Source organism: Vipera berus (genome assembly GCF_964194415.1).
Source record: "Vipera berus genome assembly, chromosome: 5".
NCBI classification, from domain to species: domain Eukaryota; kingdom Metazoa; phylum Chordata; class Lepidosauria; order Squamata; family Viperidae; genus Vipera; species Vipera berus.
Window position 1 is genome coordinate 36,881,284 of NC_138207.1, and position 13,783 is coordinate 36,895,066.

At 39.3% G+C, this 13,783-nt stretch overlaps 1 protein-coding gene across 5 annotated transcripts in view; it reads left to right on the top strand.

Annotated features, from left to right (window-relative positions):
* The window catches only part of PIK3CB (phosphatidylinositol-4,5-bisphosphate 3-kinase catalytic subunit beta), an 85,691-nt gene that overhangs the window by 43,193 nt on the left and 28,715 nt on the right, over positions 1 to 13,783 (top strand). For all 5 annotated transcript variants that reach the window (XM_081328912.1, XM_081328916.1, XM_081328914.1 and 2 more), the window contains 4 exons: positions 766 to 862; positions 2,009 to 2,139; positions 5,000 to 5,053; positions 6,800 to 6,988. In XM_081328912.1, the coding sequence (XP_081185038.1) occupies positions 766 to 862; positions 2,009 to 2,139; positions 5,000 to 5,053; positions 6,800 to 6,988 (471 nt within the window). The remainder of the gene's footprint in view (positions 1 to 765; positions 863 to 2,008; positions 2,140 to 4,999; positions 5,054 to 6,799; positions 6,989 to 13,783) is intronic.

Here is a 13,783-nt window from a genome sequence, read left to right on the forward strand (position 1 = left end):
CGTCCAGCTTTCCTTGATTCATGGATCTTACATTCCAGGTTCCTATGGAGAAAGAATCTTTACAGCATCGGACTTTCCTTTCACCACCAGACATATTAACAGCTGAGCGTCCTTTCGGCTTTGGCCCAGTCGCTTCATTCTTTCTGGCGCTACTAGTACTAGCCCTCTGCTCTTCCCCAGTAGCATATTGGACGCCTTCCGACCTGAGGGGCTCATCTTCCAGCGTCATATCGTTTTGCCTTTTGGTACTGTCCATAGGGTTTTCATGGCAAAGATACTGGAGTGGTTTGCCATTTCCTTCTCCAGTGGATCACGTTTTGTCAGAACTCTCTGCTATGACCTTTCCGTCTTGGGTGGCCCTGCACGGCATAGCTCATAGGTTCATTGAATTACGCAAGCCCCTTCGCCACGACAAGGCAGTAATCCATGAAGGGGATGTATTTATTTACACTTGCATCTTTTCTGTCAGGGAGTGTTTATGCTCATCAGCTTTTTAGCCTCATAACCGTTTATAGTAGGTAACATTGGGAGAATAGGGCTGGTCAACGAGTGGGAAAATAAGTTTGCTTTAGTTTGTGCCTGATGTCCTTCCCCAATATGGTTCAAGCTATATTGCTCTTGAATGTCTTCCAAGATCCTCTCACTATCAGCAACAGAATTAGTAGCATTTTTTTTTCTATTGATTGTACCTTTGGATTTGTTTGTCTCAGTGTCACTGTACCCTGTTGGTTTTAATTTTCAAATTATTTGCTTTTATCTTTACAGCATTATCCTGTGGCATGGGTCAATACTATGGTATTTGATTTTAAAGGACAGTTGAAAACTGGAGACCTTCTCTTGCACAGCTGGTCATCATTTCCTGGTGAGACTGAAGTTGCTATATGGGCTTCATAACCTCCCTTGATTTCAGAGTGGCTGATTTGCTGGGACTGCCTACAACAGCTACTCTGGAATGAAAGGCATGCAGTATGGATTACAATTAAGGCAATATTAGAGAACAGGATGGAGATCCGTAATGTATAGTTATAAAAAAAATACTGTTGATAATGAAATACTGACAGGAAAGATGAATGAATGAATCCCAAATAGAGACCTCTTTTCCTTAAGGTGTAATCTTTCCCATCTACTTGGCTACCAGTAGTAGAAACTTTCTCTGTTAAGAGATGGATATTTTATGGTGGCTATGTTAATACTTAACCTTTGCAAGCGAAGGGGTAGCTGCTGTGTCATTCTCAAGAAAAGATGTATCAGGTTTAAAAGTTGATCCACATATGTGCTGCATTTACTGTAGTTCACGTTCTGAACTACTTTTTAGTAGTTCTACTTGCCCTAATAAACCTCTTAAAGATTCCATCCTCATTAAAATAGTTTAGAACTTGTTTCTTTGTCATTATATTTTGTTTAAGAGTAAGATGAAGAATGGAGAAATATGAATATGTATGGAATAAATATACTACCTGTGTTTATTTTAATACAGGCATACAAAAGATTTTAAGGCAGATAACATTCCAATTTTGAAACATCCCATTCTGATTGTAACACAAGTGACTCAGCCTCAAAAAACAAAACAAAACCCACCCTGTGAAATAGAGGAGTAACTATTTTGACTTTGGACCACTTACCGTAATGTCATATAGAATATTTTGACGTTGGAACATTTCCAGTGAAGTCAGAATAAGATATTTTATGGTCAGAATGTTTCATCCTTCTATTCACCTGTGTTCAGATTATTTACATTTCCATATAACCTCCAATTACTTTAAAATGTCCATTAGTTTATGTGGAAATATATTGGGTTTCTGTTTCTTTGAAGGTTGTTCAATGATCTCCTGGCCCTCATAGAAGCAACTCAGTTAAAGTAAGCTACCTCTGATTATAAAAATTATATTTAGCAGTGGAAATATAGTCATGAAGATCTTGAAATATGTTTCTGTATTTACAGATGTAATGCCCTTAAATTAAACAAAATGTGTAGTTAAACAAAATATGTATTATTCTGGTTATCTAGATGAACTTGAAGAAATGTTGAATCCAATGGGAACGGTACAGACTAACCCATACACTGAAAATGCAACAACTTTGCAAATCAGATTTCAAGAATATTCAAAATGTCCTATTTATTACCCCCCTTTTGATAAGGTAAGGTATCATTTAATTTTTGCCTACGCTTTCACTTCCACACCAGTGCCCCAAAATACACAAGCCCAACATACCTCTTTGTCCAATTGTATTGTTACCAGGGAACTTACCACATAGCTAAAGAACTCACAAAAAAGCTTGGACATTTCACAGAGGTGAGCAAATATTCTATCAACTCCCCACTACAATGACTCCAGAAAATCAAAGACCTAATATAGAAGGTAAGATGGTGGTTTCATTTGATGTCACAACACTCCTTACAATCTATAGATTCAGAACTGGGGGGGGCAGTGGAATCCTGACAGCACTACTATACAACACACCCCAAATAACCAAGTACGCTAAGATTAACATGCCCAGAACCATAGACCTGATCAACCTCTACCTCACTACCTATTTTCAGTACAGTTGAAATTATATATCAATAAATCACAGGAACACTCATGATACCATGTGGCTCTTTAAGGACTCAAACCAAAACACTCCCATGCATTCAACCAAAAGTATGAATCTGATATGTGGACAACAGTTTTGTCATAATAAAAAAGAAAAACTAAGGAAGACATAAAGCAATCTACAACATCTTCAAAGAAATAAAATTCATATGGAAAAAAGATAACAATGCACGGCCCTTTATGGATGACCTCGTTAGCAGGAGAAATGGTGGCAAATTAGAAAAATAACTTTAAGGGAGAAACCACCCACACTTATTTAGTGATCTACTACCAAAGTAACAACTCAACCTCCCATGAGCGCAAAAGCACAGCAGCAACCCAGGACACCAGAAAAAGGAAACAGATCATCTAAAAAATATCTTCTAACAAAAAGGATACCTACACAACTTTATCAAAAAGTACCTGACTACTCAACCCACTACAGCACAACCACCACAAGCTATGAGAAAGATAATGCTACTATACATCAAAAACTTATAAAAAATAATTAACAGGCTATTGCAACCACACCGCATCACTAGCACACAAACGAACTAAATTCCTCTACAACATCTTCGGTAAAACAAAAGACCCAATAGCCCAAGGAAAAGAAAAGATAGGAGTCATCTGCAACATACAGAATAAAATCTGTACCAGCCACTATGCAAGAAAGACAGAAGAATAGCAGAGCGTACCCATGAACATCAACTAGCAGTCAGAACACACAATGAAAAATCCTTAATTTCACAGCACACCAACAGATTTAATCATAGTTTCAGCTGGGAAACTCAGCATCCTAGACCAAACTAAATCCAAAACTGATAGGGAATTCCTGGAAGCTTGCCACTCAAATCAGCCATCAACAAGCACATAGACAACATTTATACAACATTCAAGGTACAATAAAAAAAATCTTTAAAAAAAGACCAAAACATCACCTAACCAGCAATCAATATTCAGATAAACAGAAATTAACACAAGGATTAATACCAGACAATCAAGCAGTAAAACAACAGCCTAATCAAAGAAATACCAAGAAAAAAACAACACCCCCATCAACTCTGCCAGGGCAAGCCACTGTATATAAACAGAGCAAACTCCACTTTCTTCTAGCACTGAAGATCTTACCTAACAAAATGATCTGCAAGAAAACAACCAAGCTCAGAGATCACATGGACTCAATAGTCACTTCAGTTTTAAATCTGTGAGATGGTCTTCAAAACGTAGGTTGAATACAAGTTCTTTCTGTGTATATAGGTGAGCATATCCTGCAGATATTCTACTGTGTGGCTGCAGAATCTCTGTATGTTTCATTATGTGAGGGAAATCATGTAAATCCACTGTTACTGAAAACATGTAAGATGTGGTGCAGATCATTTGAATCTACAGTATCTTTGGACAGAAAGTATATTTTGTTCCTCCCACATGTTGGGGGATATAAACATATATTTTAAATTGTCCGTGGAAGTAGCTGAAAAATTAAATAATGCTATAGGTTCAACTTGGAAACTTTAAATTGACAAGTTGCATAAATAGTTGCCTAAAGCAGCAGTCCCCAATCTTTCCAGCGTGGTAGCCTGGCCGGGAGGGGGGTGCGTGGAGAGAGGATGTTCTGTGTGAGTGGTCGGCATGTGCACAGCTCCATTTCCATAAGCACAAATGGAACATTGCTTGGATATAAGTATGGAATTTGCGCACTCTGGATTGGGTATTAGTATGGAATTTGGGCCAGTTTGATGCCTATTTTCATTCTTCATTCTTTCACTCTTTCTGTTACCAACTACTGCTAGAAATACTGAACTGAGAGTTTGAAATCATGAGGAATTTGAGATTAAAATTCTTTTTGTCATAAACCTGTCCCCAGTAGAACCTTGCATTTCACATATCTCAAGTTGAATCTTTGGCATCCCTAGATAGATCTGGGTAAAAATTCCTGGATGTAAGGTAGAGGGGTTTTTTTTGCAAAGATATTGAGCTGGAAGGGCTAATGGGCAAACCCAGTATAAGCTTCCTTCTCCTTTAATTAAAAATGACCGCATGATTCCAGCTAGCATAGATCTGAAATATTCACTAATGTGCAACTTCAAGGTCTGAATTCTTCTTTTAGTATTTAAGTTTTGTTACAGAGCTGTGTTTATTGTTGGTACAGTGAATTTTCTTACAATGAAACAATGGAACCTGATTCATGTTAAAATAGGATGGTATAAAATGTAGATTTTGTACCTGAACAAGGACAGAAAGAGCAATGTAAATAACATTCGTTTCCTTGCATGCACTTGCCATTTATCAGGCTACATAGAAAACTAGTTCTTTACTCTTTAATTCTAATATTGTCTGGTCTAGTTCAGTTGTATGTGTGTGTGTCTGTGGGCAGTAAATTTTAAATTTAAACTTAAATTTCTTAACATGAGTTACGTTTTCTACAGATACTTGAAAAAGCAGCTGAGATTGCAAGGAACAGTGATTGCTCTGGCATGGCAGTAAGTATCAAAGATGAAATAATTGCCATTCCCCATTTAAAACAGAACGTATTTATTTTATGTATTTGCTTTACCATGTGCTAAATACTAGTATTCAGAAATAATTTAGTTAAATCATGATATTCTTTCAAAATTATATTTCTTGTAAAATGCATAAAAACACTGCTCATTAGCAGCCCACTAAATATTGTGAAGTGTACGAGAAATTGTGAACATATCTGAAAATGAGAGTAAATTAATTCTTAAAAGTATGAATAGTTTTATCGTGATTTTCTATAGATTTAATATTTAGAATTATTAAAGCTTTTAATAGTGTAAGATAACATTTATTGTCTCAGTAGAATGTTTTGACTTAAATATTTATTCTATACTAACTGTTCTGAAAGCACTATGTTTTGATTGTTGCAGCTTTATTACTAGACAATAGTCTATGTGTTTTATATGGAGTAGTCAGAAAAGAAATGATTTTAAATCAATCAGATTTGAACATAGCACTGCACTTTAATTTCCTGATATGTGAATGAGTTATTGTCTTTTGCAAGGACATTTACATTCCTTGCTCCTTTCTTCCCCTGTTATTTTTATTACCCTTAAATTTTTATTTAGCTTTTTATTATCCATAGCTTTCTAAGTCAGTTGAGCCAGGAATTGGAATTGGCTGAGATTTGGATATCATGTTTTGAAGTTGGTTTATTTAAATAAACATAACTTGAATACAAGACAACATGGCACATTGTGGGTAAATAAGAGCCTAAGTGGATGCATCTACATTCCTTTTTACCACATTAGATAGGCCACAAAAGCTCAAGAGAAGACTTAGTGCACTAGGCATAATTCCAGATTAAAGCAACAAAAAAAATCACAATTTATTACAGGTTCACGGCAGTAAGAATAAATTTAACACAGCATTGGAAAGTACCGGTAGATAAAATTACCAAAGATATCAGACCGGGAATTTAAACTTGGGAGAATATGCAGTAATGGCAAAATGCAGCAAAGCAACTATAAATATCAATAAATAGCAATACTGGATGGGGAATTATGGGAGTTGTTGAAGTCCACACAACCTAAAGTTGTTAAAGTTGAGAAATACTAACCTAGACTACAGTTTTTAAAGGGGAAAAAATTAAAGCATTAAGATCAAAGATAAACGCACAAAAAATCAAATGTCTATAAATATTCTACATTAGTCTACATATGATAAAAGGCAAGTTAGAAACATGTTTAAAAACTTTCAGTTTTTTTTACTCTTTACTGGGTTTAATTGTTTATGTTGTATGTTTGAATATTGTACTGTGGGAAAAATAATCTCTAAAATGTTTCTATTTTTAAAACAGTGCTCAAATGTAAATATCAAAAGTTCTGTTGGATGTTGACTTCATATAGCAAGCTTCACTCTCCTTTAATCTGTACATTTACCTTTAAATAATATGTTTTGCTTTTATCTATTTTTTGAATTTTAAATTCAAATTCATTTCAGCAGAAATATTACCCAAATGAAATAGTAAAATAGCAATACTGCCTCTTAGTGGTCTTCCTTGAGAGGTGCATATTTTATGAACTACAATTTTGGCATTTGTGATGTATATGAAACTTGTAAAAAGAATGTGATTTGATAAACAATTACACTAAAATAAGAATGTGTTATGGCCTCATGGCATTTGCAGCAGTACATTGCTTGTTTTGATACATATGTAAAATTTACAGAATGTATGCTTGAACATTTATCAACATGCAACCTTCTAGGGTCGTGGTGGCAAAAAGTTCTTCATTGAGCTAAAGGAGATCATGGAAAGGGATCCCTTATCCCAGCTGTGTGAAAATGAAATGGATCTCATTTGGACATTACGATTTGACTGTCGTGAAAATTTTCCACAATCCCTGCCAAAACTGTTGCTATCTGTGAAATGGAACAAGCTTGAAGATGTTGCTCAGGTAAGATATACAGTAAGCTATGTAGAGCAATAGTAATACCAGGGTCAAAATGACTGATTTTATGCAGGAATGCAGATTATAATTTTTTTTAAATCCCATTTATATCCCGCCCTTCTCCGAAGACTCAGGGCAGCTTACAATCTAAAGCACAAATCAATGTGCTTAGCAGTAGCCTTCATTCTATGTATATGCCTGCTTATTAGGGCTTTCACACACACACCCAAGCGGCATTATTACAAAGTCAGCTTAATTGCCCCCAACAATCTGGGTCCTCATTTTACCTACCTCGGAAGGATGGAAGGCTGAGTCAACCTTGAGCCTGGTGGGATGCGAACCTGTACTAATTGCAGGCAGCTGGTGTTACTTAAGGAGGCATTAGCCCACTGCTCCTCCAATTATAATTTAAATGAGATACTGTTAATTGGAAGAATGTAGACATGCCAATGATTTTTTTACAAAGCTGACATGCTACAAAGTAAAGGCCTAACTCAAGCATCTTACTTATTTGCAGCCAGGCCTTGAGCCCTGCAAAAAGTCTTCTGGTAAGGTAGAGAGCGCCCTGGGAAGCTGATTCATCTTGTGGTAGACAGAGTTTTGTGATTTGCTGTGGCTACCATGGCAGCCAGTCAGTGACCAGACAAGTCACCCATAATTACCACCAGAGGTCCTCTTTGAGGGAGATGAGTGGTTTAGAAATATTAAATATACCGTATATACTTGAGTATAAGCCGAATTTTTCAGCCCACTTTTTGGGCTGAAAAATTCCACTTCGGCTTATACTCCAGTGAACAAAAAAACTTACCGAGGACTTGTGCGCGGCCGAGGCTTTGGTGCTTCAGGGATCGCGCGCACCTCTCCCAAGCCACCGCCGTCCGGAGACCTACCGAAGTTTGGGGAGGTGCGCGCGCACCTCCCCAAACCTCCCCAAACGTCGGCAGGTCTCCGGACCTCCGCGCCCTGCCTGCCTGCTTCTTTCCGCTGCCTGGCTGCCCTACGATGTAACCCGCTTCATGATCGAGTGCGACGCCTGCAAGGACTGGTTTCATGGCAGGTAACACAAAGCGATCGGGCCTTTCCTCCCCCCCCCTTTCCCTCCCCCCTCCCGCTCTAGGGCAGAGATCCCCTTCCTGCCGTGAAACCAGTCCTTGCAGGCGTCGCACTCGATCATGAAGCGGGTTACATCGTAGGGCAGCCAGGCAGCGGAAAGAAGCAGGCAGGCAGGGCACGGAGGTCCAGAGACCTGCCGAGGTTTGGGGAGGTGCGCGCGCACCTCCCCAAACCTCCCCAAACTTCGGCAGGTCTCCGGACGGCGGCGGCTTGGGAGAGGTGCGCGTGATCCTGGAAGCACCGAAGCCTCGGCCGCGCGCAAGTCCTCGGTAAGCTCCGGGCGGTCACTTGCTTCGCGTCTCCTGAGGGAAGGGGGGGGCGACTGGAGCGGGCGTGTTTCCTCGCCTGCTGGGCGCCGCGATTTGCCCGGGGAACGCGCGGGCCCCGAATGGCAGCGTGGAGTGAGGAAGCGGACAGCCAGGGCTTCCCCGAGAGCCGCGGCCACACAGGGTATTCCTGTGTATTCAGGCTTGCAAAATGGCGGATCCAGCCTCCGCCAGCGGCGGAGGCTTGCAGAACGGTGGATCCCAGCCTCGGCTTATACTTGAGTCAAGAACTTTTTCCAGTTTTGGGGGGTAAAATTAGGGGTCTCGGCTTATACTCGAGTCGGCTTATACTCAAGTATATACGGTAAGTAAAACAAAAAAAATGCTGTTTAGTCTGTGCTATCAAAATTCAAAAAGACACAATTGTTTATCCGTAAGGGTGCCATCTTGATTCTGTATTTTACTTACTAGTGTTTTTTATATGAGCCTACTCTTTGAGATAATGTCCAACTAAATCTATATCTTGTTTTGGTAAAATTGTTAATTTTTGGAAAGATTACTCATACTTCTTTTTTTAAGCAAGAGTGTATTTTATGATCAGCAGCTATCAGGCATTCTTATAGAAAGGTGTTATTACAAGAAGACATAGTAGTGTACAAATCATTAGCCCTATTTCTGAATTCCAAATGGGATCAACATATTTTCAATAGTAAACTAGGTGACAAACAAGCAATCTCAATTACTTTCTGTAAATTACTTTCTGTATAATTACTTTCTGTATAATTACTATCACTAAATAATGCATTTATACTTTGGCTGATACAGTGACAGTTCTTATAATCTTAGCTTTATAGGAAAATGTCCTAATTTAATTTTTATCAATTCAATTAAAAATGAAATTGTTATTGTAAGCTGCTTTATCAGTATTTTTTCATTTGTAAATTCTGTCCATTTTCTCAATTTTTGCATTGTTTTAAAATCAGGTATTTGGGGGGGTGAGAGTGGGGAAGGGTACATCATTGTTGCCACACAAACATGGCTAATGTTTCCTCTTCCAAATCAGTCTTGAGAAATTGTTGTTGTTAGCTGCGAAGTCGTGCCTGACCCATCGCGACCCCGTGTACAACATTCTTCCAGGCCTTCCTGTCCTCTACCATTTTCTGGAGTCTATTTAAGCTCACGCCTACTGCTTCAGTGACTCCATCCAGCCACCTCATTCTCTGTCGTCCCATTCTTCTATTGCCCTCAATCTTTCCCAGCATTAGGCTCTTCTCCAGTGAGTCCTTCCTTCTCATTAGGTGGCCAAAGTATTTGAGTTTCAACTTCAGGATCTGGCCTTCTAAAGAGCAGTCAGGGTTGATCTCCTCTAGGACTGACCGGTTTGATCGCCTTGCAGTCCAAGGGACTCGCAGGAGTCTTCTCCAGCACCATAGTTCAAAGGCCTCAATTCTTTGGCACTCAGCCTTTCTTATGGTCCAACTTTCACAGCCATACATTGCAACTGGGAAGACCATAGCCTTGACTTTACGCACTTTTGTTGACAGGATGATGTCTCTGCTTTTTTAGTGTGCTGTCTAGACTTGCCATGGCTTTCCTCCCCAGGAGCAAGCATCTTTTAATTTCTTGGCTGCAGTCCCCATCTGCGGTGATCTTGGAGCCCAGGAAAATAAAATCTGTCACTACCTCCATTTCTTCCCCATCTATTTGCCAGGAATTGAGAGGGCTGGATGCCATGATCTTGGTTTTCTTAATGTTAAGTTTCAACCCAAGTTTTGCACTCTCCTTCTTCACCCGCAACAAGAGGCTCTTTAGTTCTTCTTCACTTTCTGCCATTAGAGTGGTATCATCTGCATATCTTAGGTTGTTGATATTTCTCCTGGCAATCTTTATTCCAACTTTTGATTCATCTAGCCCTGCCTTTCTCATGATGTGCTCTGCATATAAGTTAAATAGGCAGTGCAACAGTATACAGCCTTGCTGGACTCCTTTCCCAATTTTGAACCAATCAGTGGTTCTGTGTCCAATTCTCACTGTTGCTTCTTGACCCACATATAGGTTTCTCAAGAGACAAATAAGGTGGTCTGGTACTCCCATCTCTTTAAGAACTTGCCACAGTTTGTTGTGATCCACACAATCAAAGGCTTTAGTATAGTCAATGAAGCAGAAGTAGATGTTTTTCTGGAACTCCCTAGCTTTCTATATGATCCAGCGTATGTTGGCAATTTGATCTCTAGTTCCTCTGCCTCTTCGAAATCCTGCCTGTACTTCTGGTAGTTCTCGATCCACATACTGCTGGAGTCTAGCTTGTAGGATTTTAAGCATAACTTTACTAGCAGGTGAAATGAGTGCAATGGTGTGATAGTTTGAACATTCTTTGGCACTGCTTTTGTTTGGAATTGGAATGTAAACTGATCTTTTCCAATCCTGTGGCCATTGCTGAGTTTTCCAAATTTGCTGGCACTTTTACTGCATCGTCTTTTAAGATTTTGAATAGCTCAGCTGCAACACTCACCTCCATTAGCTTTGCTGTTGCTCAGCTTTTCTAAGGCCCACTTCACTTCACATTCTAGGATGCTTGGCTCGACATCAGTGACCACCTCATCGTGGTTATCAGGGACATTAAGCTCGTTCTTGCATAGTTCTTCTGTGTAATTTTGCCACCTCTTCTTAATCTCTTCTGCCTCTGTTAGGTCCCTGCCATTTTGGTCCTTTATCATGCCCATTTTTACCATGAAACGTTCCCTTCATCTCTCCAATTTTCTTGAAGAGATCTCTGGTCCTCCCTAATCTATTGTTTTCTTCTATTTCTTTGCACTGTTCATTTAAGAAAGCATTCTTATCTCTTCTAGCTATTCTCTGGAATTCTGCATTCAATTGGGCGTATCTTTCTTTTTCTCCTTTGCCTTTCGCTTCCCTCCTTTCCTCAGCTATTTGCAAAGCTTCCTCAGACAGACATTTTGCTTTCTTGCATTTCTTTTTCTTTGGGATGGTTTTAGTTGCTACCTCTTGTACAATGTTGCGAACCTCTGTCCATAGTTCTTCAGGCATTCTTGTCTATCAGATCTGATTCCTTAAATCTATTTGTCACCTCTACTGTATATTCAACAGGGATATGATTTAATTCATACATGAGTGGCCTAGCGCTTTTCCCTACTTTCTTCAGTTTAAGCCTAAAATTTGCAATGAGAAACTCATGGTCTGAGCCACAGTCAGCTCCTGGTCTTGTTTTTACTGACTGTATAGAGCTTCTCCATCTTTGGCTGCAGAGCACATAATCAATCTGATTTCTGTGTTGACCGTCTGGTGATGTCCATGTGTAGAGCCATTTCTTGGTTTGTTGGAAAAGAGTGTTTACTACGACCATCGTATTCTCTTGACAAAATTCTATCAGCCTGTGCCCTGCTTCATTTTGTACTCCCAAGGCCAAACTTGCCTGTTATTCCGCTTATCTTTTGGCTTCCTACTTTAGCATGCCAATCCCCCATGATAAGGACATCATTTTTTGGTGTTAGTTCTATAAAGTGCTGTAGGGCTTCGTAGAACCAGTCAATTTTATCCTCTTCAGCACCAGTGGTTGGGGCATAGACTTGGACTACTGTGATATTGAATGGTTTGCCTTGGATTCGAACTGAGATCATTCTGTCATTTTGGGGATTGTATCCCAGTATTGCTTTTCCTACTCTTTTATTAAGTATGAAGGCTACTCCATTTCTTCTGAGGGATTCTTGCCCACAGTAGTATACCTGATGGTCATCTGAATTAAATTCACCCATTCCTGTCCATTTTAGTTCGCTGATTCCTAAGATGTCGATGTTCAGTCTTGTCATCTCTTGTTTGACCACGTCCAGCTTGCCTTGATTCATGGATCTTACATTCCAGGTTCCTATGTAAAAAAATTTTTTTACAGCATTGGACTTTCCTTTCACCACCAGGTACATCCACAGCTGAGCGTCCTTTCGGCTTTGGCCCAGTCGCTTCATTCTTTCTGGTGCTACTAGTACTAGCCCTCTGCTCTTCCCCAGTAGCATATTGGACACCTTCCGACCTGAGGGACTCATCTTCCAGCGTCATATCATTTTGCCTTTTGATACTGTCCATAGGGTTTTCATGGCAAAGATACTGGAGTGGTTTGCCATTTCCTTCTCCAATGGATCACGTTTTGTCAGAACTCTCTGCTATGACCTGTCCGTCTTGGGTGGCCCTGCATGGCATAGCTCATAGCTTCATTGAATTACACAAGTCCCTTCACCACGACAAAGCAGTAATCCATGAAGGGGTTGAGAAATTGTAGCATAATAAAATGTAGATATGTCAGAACAATTCCTAAATGTAGTTTATTTATGCTTCATCATGTGCAACAAAATACAGTAGCAACAGTAGTCAAATCTGAATATTGTGATATAGTGGCATTGTGTTCCTTTTTGTTATCCCTTTTGTCCCTAACTTTTAATTTATTAACACTCTTAGTACTTGAATAGTGTTTACCCCAGTGTTCATACTAAGATTTTTAGATACTGTTCTTTGGACCAGTTGCAGAAATCTGATTGATTGATTGATGTCCCCTCAAGTTGTTTTCAACTTCTAGTGGCTGTATAGCTATACTTTCTCCATGATGATTTATCCCAAAAATGTTTCAGATTTGTTAAAATGTGGGTAGAAGATGGTAAAAAGATAGCTAAAAGTGGCATAGTTCGTTAATTTATGAAATAAGGAGAAAGATTCCAAGATGCTGTAATTTTTCCATTATAATGGAATGTTATGTGTGTGTGTGTGTGTGTGTGTATGTATGTGTACTTTTGCTCTGAATCAATATCATTGACTGTTCTGCAGAAGTATTGTTTTTTTGGGTTTTGGTTTAAGAAAAGAAAGGAAAGCTTTGAGCCCAGATGTGATAAGTCCCCTTGTTGGCCTCTGACCAACACTCTTAGATCAGCCAGTACCCACCTGGGATGTTGATCTAGCTGGTCAGCATTTCCCTCCTTATTCAAGCCCAGAGAAAGAATGTAAACAAGAATTGGCTGTATTTTTGGAATCTTCTTGGCTCCTTCTCAGGTCATTGAGCTCTTGTTTCCTCTAAGGGTCATATCACTTAACTTTTTCTAGTTCAATAACCTCTGCCTCTAATTTTAAGTTTTTTTAAGCAGTCATAATCCTAGTGGCAACAGAACAATATTCCATATGTTGCACACATTTTTGAATGCTTGGATTCTGTTATCTGATATTGTAGAGATGAAGCCAAATATACACAATATTAAATTCCATGTTTCCTGCAATGAAGGGCTCAAGTTAGAGCTCTTTGGTGCTCTGCACGTTGAGTTCAAGTGTGAATTCAGGGCTACATCACTTCTCAAAGGATGGTGTCATTTGCACTTTTAAGATGGGGCAGCTAATTTTAATGCTAGCTTTTAATCTATTTTTTTAT